This window comes from Rhinoderma darwinii, chromosome 6, assembly GCF_050947455.1.
Source record: "Rhinoderma darwinii isolate aRhiDar2 chromosome 6, aRhiDar2.hap1, whole genome shotgun sequence".
In the NCBI taxonomy this organism is placed as follows: Eukaryota; Metazoa; Chordata; class Amphibia; order Anura; family Rhinodermatidae; genus Rhinoderma; species Rhinoderma darwinii.
Window position 1 is genome coordinate 51,553,421 of NC_134692.1, and position 23,137 is coordinate 51,576,557.

Consider the following 23,137-nt stretch of genomic DNA (forward strand, 5'->3'; position numbering starts at 1 on the left):
GAGCTCTTTGGTTAATCCACCAGGGATGACAGCAAGCTCCGAATTCGTTTTCTTCACTTGGGCTTTGACAGTATCGGTCAAGTGGGCGCGCATCGAGTCACAGACCAATAGGGATGGGGATTTGTGAAAAAAGCCACCCGGTCTCTTGACGTAGACCTCCCTCAGCCACTCACTCATCTTCTCCTCATCCATCCAGCCCTTTGGGTTAGCCTTAATGATGACACCAGCAGGAAAATTTTCTTTAGGCAAAGTCTTCCTCTTGAAAATTACCATGGGTGGTAGTTTCTGGCCATTAGCCTGACAAGCGAGAACTACAGTGAAAGATGACTTCTCATTTCCTGTGGTACGTATAGATATCGTACTGGTCCCTGTTTTCTCAACAGTACGGTTTACGGGGATATCGAAAGTGAGGGGAACCTCATCCATGTTAATAATGTGTTCTGGCTGGATATTCTTTTCATTTATCTTGGTTATGCAGTAGGTGCGGAAAATGGCCAGCTTCTCTTCATAATCCTTTGGTAATTGCTGGCACACAGTAGTTCTGGTGCGAATGGAGAGATGACGCCTGTTCATGAAACGAAAGCACCATGAAGGACCTCCTCGAAAGTCCTTGATCTCCATGTCACGTGCTAAAGCAGTGGCTTTGAGTCGAATAGAGACAGTGGAGACGCTTCTACCTGCGTTTCTCTGTTCCATAACCCACTGTTCTATTTTGTCCTCCAACTGTGGCCACCTTGCTTTGTTTCCTCGGAAACTCAGTTTGGTCTTCTTTACTTGGCGGAGGGCATCTTCTTGTTTTCTCCACTTACGCACCATGGATTCATTAATGTTGAATTCTCTTGCAGCTGCCCTATTTCCATGCTCTACTGCATAACTTATAGCTTTAAGCTTGAAACCTGCATCATAAGCATGTCTCTTAACAGGAGGCATTTTTTGGGGTAGTGGGTATAGTTAACGCTAAAGCAAAGATATATTGCAAGGATCCTACAGAGCTGTAAGTATCACTCAGTGTGGCTCCTGACTACGGTGGCCGTAATGCTCAATCCATTTATGGATACTGTAAAAACCCAAGTGAAGAATAAATTCATAGGCGCACGGGGGGGAGGAGCATGGTGTGTGCTGTGGTATGCCGCCGCCGACCCCTGCCGCCCACGATAGAGGTAAAGGATCCTGTATGAACCCCTCTCTTTACTGTCGGGTTCATATATAAGGCGCACCGGATTATAAGGCGCACTTTCTATTTCTGAGAAATTCTCAGCATTTTATGTGCGCCTTATAGTCCGGAAAATACGGTATGTATGTTTGTGTATATATATATATATATATATATATATATATATATATGTATGTTTGTGAAAAAACAAAAATAAAACAGCACTGCTCAGTAAAGTGCATGGTGCAGAATTCCTGTTAGGACAGACGACCAATGTCCCAAATAACCAGCAAGATCCAAGATACAAGACAGTACTCCAATTACAGTGAAAAAATAGGATCACTTTAATCACCACTTGCGACGTTTCAGCCCTACTCCATGGGGCCTTTCTCAAGCAATGTATGTATGTATGTTTGTGTGTGTATGTATGTATGTATGTATGTATGTGTGTTTATATATGTTTGTCTATGTATGTATGCTTGCATATATGTATGTTTGTGTACTTGGCTACAAGTGCCTCAAAATAGATGTTCATATTGTAGTCTACTGGTGATTAATCTTTTTTTTAAACCTTTTAATCTTTAAACCTGTAAAGATTTTGTGATATCATCCCAATAGCTCTATAATAATGACTGCCCCTCCTACAATATATCCAGTTATTGTTTTGTCTCTTAACGATAATCAATTAAACATGTACTCCTCTAATTGCTGCCAAATGAGTTAAAATTGACTTGATGCATCACATCCATTATGTAAAATGGACTTGAAAAGTACAGACTTTGCTCTTGTCTGCCCTTTTTGTATATGTAGTAATTATTTGTATTCTACATTCACCGCATGACCTGCGTGTTTTATAAATGAATTTACCACTGTGCATATACAGTATAATACATACAGACACTGTCAGGAATTGAGAAGTCATTGTCATAAATTGTGTAAAGTCACCATATTCTTAATAGATCAAATTTTAGACTCGGTTACCATTAGCCAGGGGCTACTTGTATTCAACAGTGTACTAAACTTCGGCTGTCCCTTTTATAATCTCCTTTACTTCTAAGGCCTTTATATACAGTAGATTCCTTCATGCTGTTCTAAAAGGTCAATTATTAAAAGGCTAACTTCAGCCTGACATGAAATCTGTTCTACCAATTTCTGCTAATAGGGTGCAGTATTATAATTATAAAACTATTATAGTATTACGTTTGGGGTGGTAAAGATTCAGTTAACAAAGTTAAAAGGTTTTCCAGGATTTTATATTGATGCTCAGGACATTCTTGATTCTATTCAGGGAATTATTCGGATGGCTCTGAATAGATGGATCTGGTTAAATCTCACTGTCAATATAGAAATATAGGTTGCCTAGCTAGTGTTTTAGAAACAACTATTAGTGTATACCGCATTATTGTACTGCGGAATCACCCTGAAGTCAAAGATCGGAGTCATAGCAAACAACAAATAGCCATTGTTATCCTTGATAGTCATCCCCATGTCTTCAATAAATTGGGTGGTCTGTATAGTCATGTTACCATATGGCCATATAACAGTGGCTGTGCCTCACTAAGCTCACTAAGGCACTTTATCCCAGGAAGATTTGGTTTTTAGGATTGGCACAGCTATTTTGTGACTGCTAGAGAGATGTACCAGTGCAGTTCCATTTGCTGGGTACATTTTAATAGCAAACATCTGCAAATTAGGAGATGGCGACCACCCACTGCAGAACTGAATAGACATTGTTCAGGATCTCTTGCTATTTAATGTGCCCATGGAATGTGGTTGGCACATACCCAAACCATTGTTCTTTTAAAAAAGACCTGTTGAGGCGGCTATGTTTATCCCTTATTATATGATAATGTATTAGTGCATGTATCTACTTTCTGCAAACTCATCCAACAAAAGCAATTGATGAGCTTGATTTACTTATTTTTCACCTCTCAATCAGATTTTTCTGGTTAAAAACCCTTAATACTATTATAATGTAGGATAACCACACTGATTATGCAATTTTTGTCCTGATATTAATTTGCAAAAGCGCTGTATAATTTAATAGTCGGCCTGTAAATGATGATTGCTTGTATGTATGTCGCGAGTGATGAAAAGCACATGATACTTTGTGTTTGTACGTAGTAATGAAGTCAATTTGTAATAAAATAGTCGATGCAATGAATTTGTGTCATTCTCAATGTGTCATTGTTCTCAGTTCTAATGTGTTTGTGTACAATTGTGTTTAAACCAAAGTGTCTATGCCATAATTCTGGCACCCTAAGTGTCGGTATGTAAATGTTCTGTCACCACAACATGAGGAGATTCATCATTTTGGTCAATTAAAAAAATCGCTGATTCTAGGAGAAAATTTGGGGTTTTAACCTGTCAACCTGTTTAAAATAACCCAATACTAAGATGATCCTTTCCTTTTTTTTCTTTTGCCTATTATTTTGTAATTTGCCTTGATAAATATTAGTTTGTTCAACTGTCAGTCTTATTCCAAATGTATAGACACATGGGGAAAAGTTAACAATGTTTCTGGCTTAGAAATATCACAGAAGGCCCAAAAGTTGAACATTTTTTTGACTTTTGGGTTGTTTACCCGGCTTTCAGGACTTATCAAAAAATGGACGGGGCTTAGCAGAAGGGTCGTGGCTATTGCCTGCCGACGCAATTACTATAATTTACGCTAGAAACTGACGTAAATTATGATGGGAAATCTAAGCCAGGTGGCGTAGATTTCATTAATGTCGCACAGACAGTCGGAGATGTGACTAATTTATTAAGAGGCGTGTGACTCTTAATAAATTTGTCACATCTTACTCTAGATTGCGCTTTATTAAGAGTGCCGCAGGCTTAATACATCTCCTCCATATTGACCATCTTTTAGGCCTAATGCAAACATTTTATTGATATATAGGCACTGCACAACACATTTGTTTTTCCTAAAATATCTCACTTAGGCCAGATTCACACAAACGAGTGCAAACTCAGAAGTAAAAAACTTCTGTTTTTCACTTCCCAGTTGCACTCGTGTGGGTCCCGTTTTCACGGATCCCCATAGACTTGAGTCTATTGAGGGATTTGTGAAAACGGAAGAAAATAGGACATGTTCTATTTTTCAATGGACCCTTCACACGGTCCGTTAAAACAACAGCCGTGTGATCGGCCCCATTGACATACATGCGTCCGTGTGGCAGCCGTTGTTTTAACGGCCGTCAGACAGACGTATTCTACGTTCATGTGAATAAGCCCTGAAACAGCATTTTTGTCTTTTATGGGTTTGCACAGAGGCATGAGGAGGTCCAGTATGGGCTCATAGATTTCTATGGGTGTCCAATTACAGATCCATACAACACAGATGTCTAACACAGCTATGTGCTACATACAAAGTGTCTTTTGATTCATTCACATTGGATTATGCAAATATGATTTAGATTGTAGATTGCATTACTTATGGACTAAAACAAGCAAAACACGGCTGTGTAATTCTACCATAAACATAAAGTTTAGGTCCAAACTACAGTATGTGACTTACATACACTATACAAATTTAGCAAATAGGCATAAACTAGTACTAGCTGCCCGTTATATGGGATTCATGCAGTCTCAGAGTTCAAAAATGTAATGAAATAAAAAAATATATAATTATTTTTTTCCTGTTAAGTAAATAACCTGTTTTAGGCCTCAGGTTAACTTATCTACTTTGCCTTTCACCAGCCTGACGTCACACCTCTTCCTATAAATATTGCTTTGATCAGTCCCTATTTCCAGGTGGAACTGAGCTGCCAACTATATAATTTTGTGAGGCTGCAGCTGCAGTGGAAGATTCATTATAAACCTTAGTCCAGGTGAGAAAGGAATTGTAGTCTACAGATATCCAGTTTAACAAGAGCAATGGAAACATTTCCTGAGGGTTTCAGAAGGGAGAGAATGAATGATCATGTAACATAAATGTACTGTAAATTGTGGCTGATGTTATGGAAACATCAGAATATGTCATCAATTGAGGCAAATATTAGGTGCAAGTTTGAAACGCGAGTCACATCTTAATCTGATGTGATGATTGGCTGTTATACTAAGGACAATAACACATTGGTTTCTTTTGAGTTTTATAGCATGTTTTTCTTCTATTACTTTACCTGTTGGCAGGGGCGTAACTAGGAAAGACTGGGCCCCATAGCAAACTTTTGACTAGGGCCCCCCCTCTGCTGGGTATCACGCAACCCCCCCCCTTTGTAGATAGTGCCTCCCTATAGATTCCACCACACAGCGCCCCCCTATAGATAGCACCATACACAGCCCCCTGCAGATAACGCCATACAGCCCCCCTGTAGATAACGCCATACAGACCCCCTCTGTAGATAACGCCATACAGCCCCCCTGTAGATAACGCCATACAGTCCCCCCTGTAGAGAATGCCATACAGCCCCCCCTGTAGATAATGCCATACAGAACCCCTCTGTAGATAACGCAATGTACCCCCCCCCCCAAAAAAACGGCCTATAGTTTGTCCTACAAAAGACATGCATCCCCTATCCACAGGATAGGGGATACATGTGTGATCGCTGGCAGCGATAAGGAGAATGGGGGACCGAAAGTCCCCCGAAGTTCTCCATGACTAACTTCGGACTTCCGGCGTCTGCGCAGCTCAATAAAAATGAAAGGAGCGCTAGTCACGCATGCGCACAAGCGCGACCGGCGCTCCATTCATTTCTACGGAGCTGCCGACACAGACCCCGGAAGTCCGAGGTTTGTCATGGAGAACTTAGGGGGGACTTTCGGTCCCCCGTTCTCCTCATCGCTGCCAGCGATCACACATGTATCCCCTATCCTGTGATTAGGGGATACATGTCTTATGTAGGAACAACCCCTTCAGTGGCGTCGTGCTGTAGCAGCCATTGCGGCTGCTAGCGGAGCCTGCTGCCATGGGAGGGGGCCGTGCCGGCGGGTGGCACGGGCCCCCTCATGCTGCAGGCCCTGTAGAAGTCGCTACGGCTGCTATAGCGGTAGTTACGCCACTGCGTATAGGTTTGTACGGCGTAAAACTACAGCTCCCAGCATGGCCTGAACAATGATAAGGATATGCTGGGAGATGCGGTTTCACAAAAAAAATCATACCACCATCATCTCGCTGCAGATCATACAGTGACTACAATACTGATTAGAGGCAGAATAAACATTTACATTAAGTGACTCACCGGTGACGTCTCAGATTCTAGTTCTTTTCTTCTCCCTCCGGTTCAGACATCTATGATGGATTTCTACCGGCCATGACCCATTTCTGCAGTTTTCCGTTCAGATGTCTTCAGCTTCTCACTTTTAAAACATTTCTGCACCTGTAAACAAAGTTAAAATTCTCAACACATCTAAATATAACTGTCACAAACACACAACGTGGCCCCTGTAGATAGTGACCTACATAGAAGCCCCTATAGATAGTGCCCACATATGGACTCCAGAGCTGCAAGGCAATAGTGCTAACCACTGAGCCACGGTGCTGCCCTACATATAGCTTCCCCTATAGTTCTTGCTCCACGTATAGCCCACCTCTGTACATAGTGTCTCACATATAGCTCCCCCTGTATATAGTGTCCCACATATAGCCCACCCCTGTAGACTGTGCACTACATATAGCCACCCTGTTGCTAGTGCCCCACAGGTAACCCCCCCCCGTATATAGTGGCCCACATATAGACCCCCCTGTATATAGTGGCCCACATATAGAGCCCCCTGTATATAATGGCTCACATATAGAGCCCCCTGTATATAGTGGCAAACATATAGACCCCCCTGTATATAGTGGCCCACATATAGAGCCCCCTGTATATAATGGCCCACATATAGAGCCCCCTGTATATAGTGGCCCACACCCCCACATATAGACCCCCCTGTAGCTACTGCCCCACATATAGAACCCTATATATAATAGCCCACATAAAGATGACCCCCCCCCCCACTATAGATAATGCCATTCACATTTTTATGAGGGGAAAAAAACAAAAACTTGACATACTCACATTCTCCGGTTCCCACGCTGTTCACTGGCGATGCAGACATGCTCTCTTCTGAGCATGTCTGCAGGAGCTGAACGAGCGTCCTCCAATGACGCTGATTGGCGGGGCAGAATGACTTGCCCCGCCAATCAGCACCTTCTAAGCATGGAAGCGGCGCGATGATGTCATCGCGCCGCTAGCCAATCAGTGTCATTGTAAGGCACTGGATGGTCAGGCACGGAACATGCCCGGCCATTCAGTGCTAATACATGTATTTGGCTGCCGCTAGCACTGGGGCCCCCTCCGGTGCTAGCGACACCTACAGGCATGAGAGGGCCTGTGTAAGGCTCGGCGTCGCGGGCCCCACAGTAGCGACGCTACCGCTGTAGTAGCCATAACGGCTGCTAGCGGCGCCACCGGGCCCCCTCAAGCCCCGGGCCCCGTAGCAGCCGCTACTGCTGCTACCGCGGTAGTTACGCCACTGCCTGTTGGCATACTGTAACTTTCATCGCTGCTTATCCACAATATTAGGACTAATTTATCCATGAAACCCAAGTTTAAAAAGCCACCTAAACCTTATCTTCTCAAACCAGTCAGAAGAACGGGCTCCCATAAAAAGTCTGATATTTATAAGACATAAACCAGTGGGTGCATTCAGTAATAGCATACCTCTCAACATTTGAAGCCCAAAGGCTAGAATGTTTTTTTTCCCACTTTTAATTTGTTTTATTAATTTATCTATAGAATAGGAAATCATACAGATTTCTAATATATACCTATTCAAAATTCTGCTCACATACATTGTGTAGTTGCCTTTGTCTAAAAAAAGATAAAAAAATTGTGTAACCCACAGATTAGTCCATAGAAATGCATCCAAAGGATAACTGAATGGACTAAAGATGGCATCAGTCACGTGACCTACATCATGTGACCCCAGGCATTCAGGCAGGGCCGGTCTTAGGATAGATGGCGCCCCATGCAAAATTTTCTTTTGCCACCCCACCCCATCATAAAAAAATGCCCCATAAAAAAGTATAATGCACCCCCACAATATAATGCCCTTTTTAGTGCCCCACACAGTATAATGCCTTTAGTGCCCCACACACAGTGTAATGTTCCCTAAGTGCCTCCACACAGTATATTGCCCCCCACAGAGTATAATGCCCCTTTAGTGCCCCTCCCCTGGGTGCCACGCACAGCCCCTCCTTGTAGACAGTGCCCCCTGTAGACAGTGCCCCCTGTAGATTGTGCCATACAGTCCTCCCCTGTAGATACTGCCATACAGCTCCCTGTAGATAGTGCCATACAGCCGCATACCTTCCCCTTGTAGATAGTTCCATACAGTCCCCCACGTCCCCCTTGTAGACAGTGCCCCCCACCTCACCCTTGTAGATAATGTCATACAGTCACCACATCCCCTTGTAGATATTGCCATACAGCCCCCACCTCCCCCTTGTAGACAGTGTCCCACAAACAAATAAATCCAAAAAATTATACTCACCTAGGCCTCACTCCCACAACGAACGGAGCTGCCCCACAATGCCGACAGGATCCTTCCGTAGGCCGACGTGATCCAGTGAAATCCTGTAGCCTAGTAAATGGCAGGGCAGGGGGATACCTCCCTGCTATGCCATAGTGTTTAATAGTAAAATAAATTTCGAAAGGATCCACCTGGGGTCTGGAAATAAACTTTAGTGTATAGTAATGAACTTTATGGAAACTTTCCCCTTCCCTGAGATTTCTGTCGGACAGTTGGTAGTTCTAAGAGGGATTGCAAGATGAAACGTCACATAATCCATCTTGGTTCTTCTGACTAGTTTAGAGGGATCCTTGAGGAGAGGCATACCTCCACATTTGTGTGATATGTGCTTTATTCCAGACTTCATAAAAGTACCTTGGGTGTCCATCGGTGGGTATATTAGGACATCTTGCAGATACTTCAATTGAAAGTGGTCAGACCTGGTAATAAGTGCCTTTTAAAACCACAAAATCTTTTAGTATCGGTAGATGGTAGGTGCTGTTCAAATAGGCAATAAATATCTGCTTGTTTGCTCAAAGTATTCATGTTTGCTCAATATATTCTAAATCAGCAAAAATTGGACAAGCTTTTGAGAGGCAAGCTGAAAAATGCTGTTGGACAGCAACCATACCAGCCTGTAAATTGACTCACACGCTATAAGGAAGTATTGTGCTTGTTGTTTGCTTACAGAGGAAGCATAAAAGCAACAAGATATTGGAAAATGTGCCATTATCATTGTCTTCAAACCGAACACAGATATGATCTTGCACTCAAAGACTACAGAGGGATGAGCCTGAGGATGTGTTGCTGATGTTTGGAAAAAAAATTCCACCAGACTTCCAAATTTTTTTTGTGTTTTGCAAATCTGTATGTGTTTTTGTAAGCATAGTGACATGTAGATTCGTAAAAAGATTTCCCCTATTCAATTAAATTCGGTGAAATCTGCAACAAATATGGTATGCTGTATAGTTAATAGTCCAAAGTATTTCCTAAAATCTGTATATATATATTTTTTTTTTCAAAATTTATTTTATTACCCTGGTGATCAGACAAAATCTACATGTGGCAATACATAATAACATAGTGCAGGACAGATTGTGATGGAGAAAATATGGTTAATCCTGATGTGAACTGTCACATGATCACAAATAGTAGCCTGTATTTACTGAAGTCAGGAAACAATGATATACATTCAATTATTTGATATGCTATGAAGACATTAAATAAATATTTGTAAAGTTACTTGTTATTATTTTCAACAAAGAAACGTATCTTTTTAGTGTTCAAAAACAGCCATTCACAAACTGCTGGTGGCAAATAAGAAAATGAGCTAATTCCAGTGAGTGATAGATAATAATAGTAATTGCCTCCCATGTCTTGTTGCGTTGCACAAGGTTTTATTCAGGTTTACTTTCCAGAGTGAAAATGCGTTGGGTCTGCAGAAGAATGAATGAGAACACTGCCAGGGCACTGACTAGTCAACAGATATTATACCTGTTTATTTAGATGGGGGTTCCAGGTTACTGAGCTTTGTCCTTTAATTCCTTTAAGAAAAGCACGTTTAACCATTTAACCTCCTGGTCAGTATCAGTATAAATACACAACGGTGCTTTCATTGAAGGGGTTGTCTGTAACAAAAAATATGATTTATAGGAACTAACACATCAACAAGACATGTTCTAATCTCTTACAATATATTCTGCTAAAATTCAGGCCAAAAGTGCTGTACGCTATGTCCCACAGGTATCAATTTTGTGTCAGTTGTCATTTTTGTTTTTCACATTTTTTTGGAGCATGTTTTGGACATGTTGCATGACATTTGTCAAATTTGTTGGATTTTAACCCTTAATGACGAGGCTAATTTTTAGTTTTTCATTTTAGTTTTTTCTTCCCCGTCTTCCAAAAGCCGTAACTTTTTTATTTTTCCACCGTATGTACTGGCAAACTAAATAATAATTCTTTGTGGGGTAAAATGGGTAAAAAAACAGCAATTCTGACATTGTTTTTTTGGGTTTCATTTTTATGACGTTTATCGCGCAGTAAAAATTATATGTTAACTTTCTTTTACGGGTTGATACGATTACGGCGATACCAAATTTATATAATTTTTTGTGTTTTACTACTTTTACAAAGAATAAACTATTTGTTGAAAAAAAATTAGCTTTGTTTTGCCAAATTCTGAGAGCCCCAACATTTATATTTCTGTAGATGGAGCAGTGTGAGGGATTATTTTCTGCACAGCGAGCTGTGGTTTTTATTGGTTCCATTTTGGGGTACATGTGACCTTTTGATCACTTTTTATTAAATTTTTTTGGGGAAGCCAAGGGGACCGAAATACAGCAATTCTGGCATTTTAATTTTTTTTACAGCGTTCACCGTGTGGGTTAAAAAAGATTTTATTGTAATATTTTGGACTTTAATGGATGCGGCGATACCAGTTATGTTAATTTTTTATTTTTTAACATTACTTTAGAAAAAAAAGTTTTTTTTTCTTGGGCTTTTAATGGGTTTTTTTTGGCCTTAAAAAAAACTTTATTTAACTGGCAGGGCTTAACAGTAGTACAAATATGGCAAACCTTTCATGAGGCCCCCAAGTTGCCATGACAACCATCATCATGGGCCATTGGGTGGGGCCGCCCCCTATTTCTAACACCTTAAATGCCACTGTCGCGATTGCGGCATCTAAGGGTAAGGCCACACGGTGCAGTCACGATGCGTGTATGTTGCGTTTTTAAACTGCAGCAAGTCATTTTTCAATAGAAGTCAATGGTGAAATGTTTGTTCTGGACAGACTGCTGCTATTATATTCCAATGTGTTTTTTGTGCAGTTGACTGCATCTTCATAATGTCCGACCTCATGCAGTTAATGACCGCGCTGCCAATGTTGTTGCTGAACTGCTTGCGTTTTTGCTAACAGTTCTGCAATGCATTGTAATGAACTATATACAGGAAGCTCCTAACAAACTTCAACACGGGTGAAAACTATGTCCAACAATTATTTCCTTTAAAAACGCAACAGAACTGCAGCATTAGGACCCATGCACATGAACGTGTTTTTCCGGCCGCAATTCCCCCAAAAATCCACGGGAGAATTGCGGCCCCATTCATTCCTATGGGGCCATGCACACGACCATGGTTTCCACGGTCCGTGCATGGCCCAGGAGCCCGGTCCAGGCTCATAGCAAATAAAGGCTGCGGCCATGTGCACAGCCCGCGATTTGCGGGCGGCTAGCGGGTGACACTCTGCCCCCATGCACATGGCTACGGTCGTGGGCATGAGGCCGTACAGAGACAAAAAACGCATGCAGTTAACCGCATGCGGTTTTCAAACGCAATAAAACCGCAACAAAACTGATGCACCGTGTGGCCTTACCCTTAGGATTTAAATGGGGGAAATCAAAGTGATCTTTGATTCCGCCCATTGCAATGAGGTGACACCCGCTTAGTATGGCACTCGCTCAGTCCATCTGCGCGCTCCATACTTCCCTTTAACACTTGCCATGCACATGTACGTACGTGTCAATGCGTTAAGGGGTTAAATAGGAGAAAGTGTGGTGAATTTTACTTAAATTTGTGGCTTACATTTTATGCCAGTCTGCAGGTGGCACGCAGATGTGACTATTTTGGAACATTTTTTTAAAATGTCATAGGCCTAAAACGCCCCATTGACTAGCAGAAAAAAAAAAGTGGTGCAAAATGTACTATTCTTTGCCTCAATGCATAGAACAATAAAACACAAACAAAATACACAACGTTTCTGTTTAAAAAAGTGCAGAAAAAATAGATCATGCCTGTTCATACATATGTGCCTATGTACCTATTGCACAGGTAAATCAGACTTTAACATACAGTACATTAGTGGCACAGCGCGTCATGTCCTATGTTGTCAGGGAGGATACATTTAGATCGTTTTATAATAGTGTATTATGAACTTCCTCTTCATTGACATGATAACAATTCAACAACTTTCTCTAGTCACAAAGCGGTTATAATCCTAATCTATATTAGCAGAAATTATTATTTTTTACAAAAATGTTTAACCCATTAAAGACCGGTCTTTTTTGGGCCTTAAGGGAGTATTCTATTTTACACATTTATTGCATATCCACAGGATTTGTCATAAATGTCTGCAAGATACGAGTCCCACCTCTGAGATAAGCACCTATATCAAGAATGGGGGTCATCCGACCCCTGCTTCTCCCGGTGCGGCAGCTGCAAACTGACGATTTCAGGTGGGGACTAGTGGTGAGGGGGCTGCGCAGCCCCGTAGTCGTATACCGTAGTCGACTACGGTATACATCCCGTCAAAACGACGGAACCCTTGCACAATGGAGACAAACTGTAACCATTGGCACCGGATCCGTCACCATTGAAATCAATGGTGATGGAAACGGAAACCTTTGGTTTCAGTTTGTGTCAGTCAGGGCGGAACGTCGGAACGGAGCCCTGACGCAGATGTGAACGAAGCCTAACTTGCAATAATTGTATCAATAGACTTTGTCAGATAACACAGTGTACAGGGCTACTTTGAGAATGCACCTTATTATATGACATGACTGATATATTCCCTGAGGCATAACTGACAAAATTCAAAGACTGTTTCTGCAATTTCATGAAAATTGGCACATCTAAGACAATGGTAGCTTCTATGTATAGACAACAGCCAGAACATTTATAAAACCTTTGTGCCAATTAAGAGGGTCATATACCAATATCACATTTTATTTTATATTTGGTATAGACGTCTACTATGGAGCCTGGCACCAAGCCTTTTGTGCTACTACAATTTCTACAATTTACCATACCATAATGGTAAACCACATGTATCAATTAGCTGGATCTAGCCATTCTAGAAAAGACTATACAAAGATGAATGCTGATTTCTGTAATACTCCCCATTTCATGTAAATAGTTTGCATAATGAGTAGCCAAAGTTAAGACTTTTTTCCCCTTTGCTTTTTTTGTGCATGCCATGAAAACCTCATATGTGTTGTTGGCCAGTAAACATGGCCACCATGAAAAAGAATCAAGTCAAATAAAACAAGTAACAACAATGATGCCTTCATTGTTCAGGAACAAGGCCACATTATAAGACTAAATCAGTTCTAAACCCATATTAAACGTGATAGCTTCCTTAACTCCTTTGCTGCCAAAGGGGTCGGCGGCACATTGAAAGTCTTGCTGGCAGCCAAGTGGCTGTAACATCTATTTTTCAGCTAATGACTTTCCTGCAGATGAAAATAAAATGTCCATATAAAAAGATGATTTATTAGCAAAAGGCTGAGACATGGAGGAGACGCATTAATAAGATCCAGACATGGCCATGCAGAATCTTCCTATTTTTCCTATGTTATGTATGAGAAATAAAATAAGCCATGCTTGCATATAAAAAATAAGGAGCCTTGACACGCATAGTCTGCGAGAACAGGGTTGAGGAGAGGAAGAACAAGGAGGTGTAACAGTGGCTGTTAAATTCTGGAAAGTTTTATACGGCATTTATCTGGTCCCTTTTAACCTACATAGCCGTCTTTATATGGCATTTTCAAGATGCTAACTTTATAATAGGTTCTTTTGTCTAAAGTTCTGTCAATTGATAACAAACTAATTAACACCTTGTTATTTGTTTCCTCTTTATGGGGGAGATTTATTAACACTGGTGCAAAGGAGACGTGAAGGAGTGACCATAGCAACCAATCAGATTGCTTCTTTTTCACGTTAAATTTAACAGACGACACGGTAGTTCTATTGTTGTTAAAGTGTCATATCATAAGATATACGTGGCAGAGATAAAGTCTTGCTGCCTTTTCAGTGGTGGTACAAACACTCGGTGCCCAAAAAAGGGGTTTCAGGAAGCACCCTCAACCCCAACGCTCGGTCCCTCATATTCAGCATTGAAGCCATTGGACAATCACTTATTTAATTGTTCTTTATCGCCCCTTTCCCACCATTCCCTATAATACCTCTTCCCCATTTCCCTCCAACCCCATTATCTCTAAACTCATATCTCTACTAGGCTCCTGCAGCTCCTCTCCTGGCTCTATTTCCAATCTAGGAACCTGTCACACAGTGAAGGTCCATTCCTGTGTCACAGGCACCGTTCCCTCCCCAGTGCACATAGGGCACATTCACACGCTGCGGACAGTCCACAGTGGAATTCTGCAGCAGCCGTTTTTACATTTCTTTCTATACATTTTTAGGAAACTTAATTCAGACGTTGCAGTAAGTAACTGTGCGGATATTAGCCTGCGGTGTAGAATTTTCCCTCCGCAGCATGCTCATTACATTTCGGAGAAGAAGCGGAATTTCACTGCGGATTTCAGCCTTTGCAATGCAAAAACTGAAATATGTGGTAAGTCCGCTGTGATATCTGCAACATCTGAATTACCTGTCAAATATGCAAATGTTGGTGCAGATTCGTTGTGCAATTGCCCCGAATCTGCACCAACATTTGCAGCGGAAAAATTCCGCCACGTCTGAACATGGCCTAAAAGTAGCACACCTACATGTCTTATCCAGAAATTGTGCACTACCACTCAATGGTGTCCTAGCCTCTCAATCTGCCTGTCTCTTGTCCCGGGTCTGCTCCTTATAGAGAACGTCAAGTATAAGATGGTGCATTTTGTATAAAATAATTGTTAATGTAAAAGCTTCTAAAGAAATATATTACATATATTGCGATGGTAGTTTTTTTTCTCTGTGCGTCTCCTTGGGTTCTCAATCTTTGGGGGGTACACTTTCACTGTTCTCGTGCTGTGTTTTTAATAGGTGCAGTACTGTGTATAATCAGCGCCCTTGGGATACTTTGATGTAATTTTTTTTGATGGGGGTAATTGGAGAAAGACTGGTATGAGAGGGTCATTATCAAAGTATCTCACTTTATCTCTCCACTTCTCTTCTGATCGCAGGACTTATGCTGCCTGTTTTTTGTGTGGTGGAGCAAATGGACAACCGTGAAGAACATGCCGAGTTTGTGTTGGTTCGAAGAGATGTCCTTTTCAATCAGTTGGTAGAAACGGCTCTTCTTGCCCTGGGATATTCTCACTCATCTGCAGCTCAAGCACAAGGTATGATAGATCATGAAATACAACTGCTTTTAGTGTCTTGACTTGTGGCTGATGAAATGTGTTTTTTATGTTTTTTCCAAGGAGTGTGACAGGAGTCAGTGATGATCACTATTTGATCCTGTAAAACTGGTTAGAATACTTATAAATAGCCTATTATCACCTAAAAATATCACCTGTACATATAAATCTTTCAGTTGTCCTCTTCTGTCATGTTGTTAGAATTTTGTTTAACCATTTCTTTGTTATTTCTGCAGCAATCAAAGCACATTGATTGTCACCCAGCTTTTCCACAAAACTGAATGACAATCTGCCCAGTAATGCAATCTTATGATAAATCACCAGATAGCCATGGCAACCAATAGTCTGGGGGCAGCTATGTGACAACCCTTATAGAAACTGTAATGACAACCATTAGTGTTTCCTATATTTGACATACTAATTATAAGTTAGGGAGTTATTTTATTTTAAGTTGTGTTATTCAGTGACATGCATGCTCTCCAACATTTCAAAATGGAAAACCCTCCCCCCAAGCTAAAAAAAAAATGATGGACATGATGCCCCACTAGTGGCTCTAAAGCACCTGAGAGTAAGCAGCAGAAGTTCCCGTCACAGTGCCAGCTACCATTGTGCCATCTTAAGTACTTCAACCACAGATGCCTGCATGACCATTCGCCAGCCCTTGATGCCCCATGAGAACATGTCACCAATGCCAACCAACTAACGACAGTTAAAGATTTCACAAAGCTTCTTCACTATTTCAATTGGCCAGACTCCAGCACAACCTTCTATTTTTTATTGAGAATTTATTATTTTCAATTTGAAGCCATTGGTTCAATGAAGACACTTAATAATATTACTTATGATACTATAGAAAAATTCAGTGCAGCACATGATAATCCAATCCCATATTTTTTTTTTTCAAATGCCATTTTAATAAAAAAATAAATTAAAAAAAATAGCCCAATGGCTTTGTTTATTCAAGCTCTATGCACAATAGTAGAAAGTGTGGGAGCTCTAGAACTCTAGAAGTTAAAAAATCCTGCAGTTGGACTGGGCAGTAATACCACAAATAAAACTATAAAAAGAAATAAAAAAGAATAATAATAATAATAATAATAATTAAAAAAAAAATACTGAGGTTATTAAAGGGGTAATCCAGCTGTTAACATAAGGGTCGGCATTGGCTGGTGACCTGTGAAATACTTGATTACAAAGCACATTTTATGGTATACCATATAGTACCCAAATAATACAAACATACATTGCCTAAATAAAATTATAGTAGCACTGCAAGAGAATTGCCTAAATAACAAACACTGTCCAATCAATAAACTATGAAATGTTCAGATGTAGCAAGCGGTAACAGTACAGATGATGTGTTACTCTACTGACATAGTTCGCCAAGCATTCTATTATTTTACATAGCGCACCATTCTAATACACTTACTATTAGAACGACGCGCTACGCTAATAGAGTAGCACGCAATCTGTACTGTTGGTGCTTGCTACTCTGTAGTTGTATCCTGTACAGCTGCCTTTCCATAGGTTTGGGAACCAAGTATAGGATCAGGGGTGCAAGCTTTGGGAGCCCAAGTCATTAAGGCCAGTGGTACCCCCTTCAGTAGTGACAAGTGATGCGCCCTGTGCTACCGATTAGGTTGCACACCCCTAAGGCTTGCTCTGATTTACAATTATCACCTATAATTTGTCACTGGATCTTGGTGGTCGAACCCCCTCCATTCTAACATTTGGTTAAGAGATAAATGTTAACAGCTGGACTGACCCTTTAAGATATGATAGCGGGAGAGAATAAGAAGCATTATGTTACAGAAAATGTTGATTTCTCATGGTTATTTTTCCCTGTTGTTAGTTGTAAGTATAAAGAATGGGAAAAGCACCACACCATCAAGTTTTGTATTTTTTTAATGGCCGTCTTCCTGTGAGCTATCTTCATGAGAAGTCAAATAAAACATTTTACTGTGGAAATGTGCCCCTAGGTCTTCTCTTATTGTCTAGGTTAAATATTTTAATACACGGGCACGTCCCCAGTTGGTTTTTGTAAGAGTGTGTCTGCTGTGTGGGAAATTATCTTTCCATCTTTCTATCTTTTATGATTATTTCCATGTAAACAACATTATGCTGAATAATGCATAGTTGTGTAATTGTCACATTAGCAAATTCTTTAACCTATTAAGATGAACTTTCTAATAGTTTTTGACCTGCACGCCATAAATGAGTGCCCAGCTAAGTCCGCATAGCTGGGGAGTGCTGGGTTATAAAGCAGTTTATTATTGTGTAAGGTAATATTTTCCTTTGGATTGTGTCATATGAACATGGTTAGCAGCTCCGAATAAGAGTGAGTCACACACCACACTTCCAATGGGGCCTTTGTCCTCTTCAATTACACATGAATGTAAATCTAATTGTATTTATGGTTGGACTTCTCATTGCTTTGCTGTTTAATCTAATATTGGAATAACATCTTTATGTTGCAGCCCTTGGAGGCAGAGTTTTATGGTTGGTCTTTGGTATTCTGTGAAAGAAAATATGCAGGGGGAAAAGAATGTATCAACCTCTAATTAAAGTCTTTATAAAAAGCCATCATTGCAATGAACAGAGCATTGGAGGAGGAGACGGGTACAGGATGCATATCCTTGTGTCAGTTATTGCTCCATAAATTTAAGATATGTCTTCCAACCAAACCAGACTAACCAACTGATATGGGTTTAGGGGTTTCACTTAGGTTGGTAAAAAATAAAAATTGGAAAAAAACAAATACAATGGCCATTATAGTTTATTGTTTCTCAATAGCTTGCAAAACTCTAATTCAGTTTTGGGGTTAAATTGTATTCAAATATCATATTAGCTTGTACATTTTCCTGCAGCCACTAGTTGAAACATCTGCATTTTTCCATATTCTTGCCAGACAGAAATGTAGCAAAGGTGTGTTTGCCATCATAGCACAATTGATCATGATCATGACTTGTTAGAGAATTATCATAATGCATAACCAATGCAGCCGCAAAACAGCGGGCAACATACATTATGATCTATAATACACAAATGCACAAAAGTGTAACTGCACCCAACTTCATGTTAGTAGGACAGGTGATAAAACCCTGATCAGTGGGGGTTCCCAGCCATCCGTGAAGATTAGCCATCAGAATGAATAGGATTTATGTAAATTGCCAACTACTATCACGCGACTTGTGCATGCCTCACTTCATTGGCAGTGAGGGCCATCGCATTATCAGAATTGGTGGGGTCCTATCGATAATTAGAAAAGGTATTTGGAAAAATCCCTTTAAGGCTGAGGATACATGGAATGTATAGCAGTGGTGGCCAAACAATAGATTGCAATTTACTGTTAGATCTCAGAGCAGGGACTAGTAGAACTACCCTTTTCTAGTGTTTATTGACAAATTATATATGGACTTGTGAATTTTGACCAGAGCTCTTAGGTTGTTTGAGTCTATGAGGCCCATGTGTCTTGTATACACTTTAGCACAGAGCAGGGCAAAAGAGAGAAGCAGCGCATGTATGAAGAAGGAAAAGCTGTGGAGCAAGTGCAATAATCTGCTGCTATCACTATAAGAGAGCATTGGATTATGTGAAAAGGGGACATGCAAAATCCTCTGCAAACCACATGTACCTGTACCTTGTCCGCTGGTAGATCGCCTCAGTCAGGCTCTACAAGAATAGTAGACGCCACACTAAAAAGTATGACCACTTCTGGTATATTGCATAGTGCAGATGGTGCCTCTCTAACATAGGACATATTCGAAACATTGTAGAGTTTGTTTGCAAACTTTTTTTCCCCCCATATTTAATAGATGATAATCCGTTTACTGTCAGAGAATTAGTCAAGCTCCTATCCCCTAGGGGTCAGAAAAAGCCAGGTTTTCAGGGCAAACACACAAGCTCTTTGTGCACTGAAAATTCAGACTCTAATTAATCGATTCCCTCTTCTCTGAGCGTTGCTGGACCCGTCAGAATTTACTTGGACAATCCAGGTTTTCACGAACAAATTGTATATGTTTTACATATATACATATATATTATATTATTAGATAGTTAGCTGAAAAGAAAACCTTTCTTAATGTTCCATGGTGGCAACTCTCTCATCCTCTTGCAGATTATTAGCACTATATTACAGATGGCATCCTGAGCGCCAGCAGGGTTGACCCAATATATAGAAATTGTGGATCAAACAAAGCTATTTATGATTTCATTTAATGCAGTTTTGGCCCTCTGTGTTGTTTCAATTTGACGTCCTTGCCTTAATCAGTCCATGTCAATTAGTATGATGCAGTTCTTTCAATACTCAGCTTAGATGCTGAGTCTCCAACAAGCTGAAGATAATGTATCATGTATGTGTCTGGGGATTTCAGCTTGTGATGTCAAGATATGCAAGGATATATTCGGGTAGAAATATAAAAATTACATATTGAGATTTACTTAATTAGTGGAAATCTTTATATTGAAGTGTATTCTGTGTTTTTTTTACAGGGCTCAAACAGCCCATATATTGTTTTCACCAATATAGACATCGCCCCCAACAGGTGAGCTTAAAAACCACAGCGGCAAGGGACATTTCACATGCCATTCTTCCATATTGGTGGTCTCTATGTATAGCACACTCTTCATGAGATGCATCTAGAGAGCTTTGGGAAGCTATGAACCTATTAATATAGCTGTAGGTATGAACAAGTGACATAATGGACCCGGACAATAGTAGTTGGTAGCAAGTCTAAGCCCGACCTGTACTCTGTTGAGGTTTATATTCGTAAGAAAATAGAACCCACTTAAAAAAGTGGCCCTAAGAGCATTGCAAGAGTAAGAGTCACAATTTCGCAGGATTCTTTCTGAAAATAGCATTACCATAGGTGGCTCAAATAATGCTCTGTCACCTTGGGCCCTTGAATGACCCTCAGTCACATTAGAAATAAGCATCGATTGAGGATGTGAAATTCCATTTCATGTTAACTGCATTGGCAGAGCTAGCTCATTAAACAAATCATTTTTTATTTTTTTTACATATCCAGGGATAAATCTAAGGACCCTGAGCGAAAAATGATCTGCATTTTGCAACAGGTTCCAGAAATAAGTATTTAGGTCTTGAATGCATGAAGCACCATCTTAATAATACAAGGAGCTTACAACTTCCAAGATTCGCATGTCAATCACAGGAAAATGTTTTGCTTGTTCAAACTTTTGTTGTTTGTCTGATAAGAAAATGGATTTATTGGCAGAGCCGTACTCAAGAGATCTGAGTTCTCTGCCAGTTTCTGCATTAAAGTGTAGAAAATTATGAATGTCTATATAATCTACTGTAGACAATCCAGGAACATAGCTATGGGGCAACCAGGGAATTTTTCCCGGCTGCTGGGTGCCAGGGGGTTGCCAACAAGCCACTTTGCCTTAGGCAGGAAGGTTAGATACAGGGCTAAAGTTGTGAACTGAACCACTGCCCCGGGTGAAGGAAAACATAGCTATAGCTCTGGACAACCCCTAATGTAAAATCCACATTTGATCTTGGTGCTCTTGCTTTCTTCTTTACTTCTCACTGATGGCCTAGTGGTTTCACAATAAGCAGTTCTTAGACCAACAACTCTAGCGTTCTATAGCTATTATCTATGGAGAAGATTCATGAAAACGGTCTCACAGAAAAACTGTCTGTTGCCCATAGCAACCAATCACAGCCTAGCTTTCATTACTCAAGAGTGCTACAAGAAATGAAAGCTGCGCTGTAATTGGTTGCTATAGGCAACAAAGACAGTTTTTCTGTCAGACAGTTTTATGAAGTGTTACCCTTCATATGTATCATTAACAAATGCAACCATAACCTTTAAGGCCCTTTTACACCTGCTGATAAGCGGCCGGTTCAGCGTGCGCTGATCAACGAGACATCGTTGATCGGTGCTCGTTTGCTTCTCTCGCACAAAGCTATGGATGGGGACGAGCGGTAATAACTCTGATCGCACGTCCCCATCCATTATTATCATATCGGCAGCGCGTCTCCCTGTTTACACAGGGAGATGTGCTGCCGACAATGATAATCTTTTACTTTTTTAAAACTATACGACCAGCAGATGATTGAGCGTCTGCTCGTTCATCTGCTGATCGTTCCCCTGTTTACACAGGGCAATTATCGGCAACGGGCGTTATAGTCTGTAAGGCTGATTTCACACGAGAATGTTCGTCCGTAAAGCACGGAACGTGTTTCGGCCGCAAGTCCCGGACCGATCACACTGCAGGGAGCCGGGCTCCTAGCATCATACTTATGTACGACGCTAGGAGTCCCTGCCTCTCCGTGGAAGTACTGTCCCGTACTGGAAACATGATTACAGTACGGGACAGTTGTCCCGCAGCGAGGCAGGGACTCCTAGCGTCGTACAGAACTATGATGCTAGGAGCCCGGCTCCGTGCAGTGTGTTCGGTCCGGGACTTGCGGCCGAAATACGTTCCGTCCTTTATGGACCGAACATGTGAACCCAGCCTAAGGGCATGACCACACGTGGCGGAATTGCTCTGGAATTCCGCTGCGGACAGTCCGCAGCGGAAATCCGCAGCGTACACGTTTCTCCATAGCCTTCCACAGCTTTTTAGATGGGTTTGTTTACACGTTGCGGACAATCCCGCTGCGGAGTGTATTGGTTGTTGGGGACGTGTAGCGGACTTGTTGCGGACTCATTGCGGAATTTCTCCATTGACTTCAATGGAGAGTCAAAATTCCGCAATGAAGTCCGCAGATGTTATGTGTGCTGCGGAGTGTATTGGTTTTACTACCATGACATTTCTTCATTCTGGCTGGACCTATGTATTTCTAGGTCTACAGCCAGACTGAGCAAGTCAATGGGGCTGTAAATAGTCACTGTCCAGGGTGCTGAAAGAGTTAAACGATCGTCAGTGACTGTTTCTGCACCCTGGACAGTGACTTCCGATCACAATATACATCAACCTGTAAAAAAAATAGAAGTTCCTACTTACCGAGAACTCCCTGCTTTTTCCTCCAGTCCGGCCTCCCGGGATGACGTTTCAGTCCAAGTGACGGCTGCAGCCACTCACAGGCCAATCACAGGCTGCAGCGGTCACATGGACTGCCGCGTCATCCAGGGAGGTCGGGCTGGATGGCGAAAGAGGGACGCATCAACAAGACAACGGCAGGGTAAGTATGAATTTTTTTTACTTTTACTAGGGAAAGGGCTGTCCCTTCTCTCTATCCTGCACTGAATAGAGAGAAGGGAAGCCCTCTTCCCCTGAATACGCAACGGCTAGTCCGCATCAATTTAATGCCCATTTTAGGCAAAGCCGCAACAGAATCTGCAACGCAGATTCTGTGCGGCATTGATGCGGACAGTGGCGGAAGAACTCCTGGGCATGCCCCAACACTGCATTACATTCATTGATAGTGATTATCAAC

At 41.2% G+C, this 23,137-nt stretch overlaps 1 protein-coding gene across 3 annotated transcripts in view; it reads left to right on the forward strand.

Annotated features, from left to right (window-relative positions):
- SATB2 (SATB homeobox 2) overlaps positions 1-23,137 on the forward strand; it is a 189,272-nt gene that overhangs the window by 41,992 nt on the left and 124,143 nt on the right. For all 3 annotated transcript variants that reach the window (XM_075831206.1, XM_075831208.1, XM_075831207.1), the window contains exon 3: positions 15,556-15,714. In XM_075831206.1, coding sequence (XP_075687321.1) covers positions 15,556-15,714 — 159 coding nt within the window. The remainder of the gene's footprint in view (positions 1-15,555; positions 15,715-23,137) is intronic.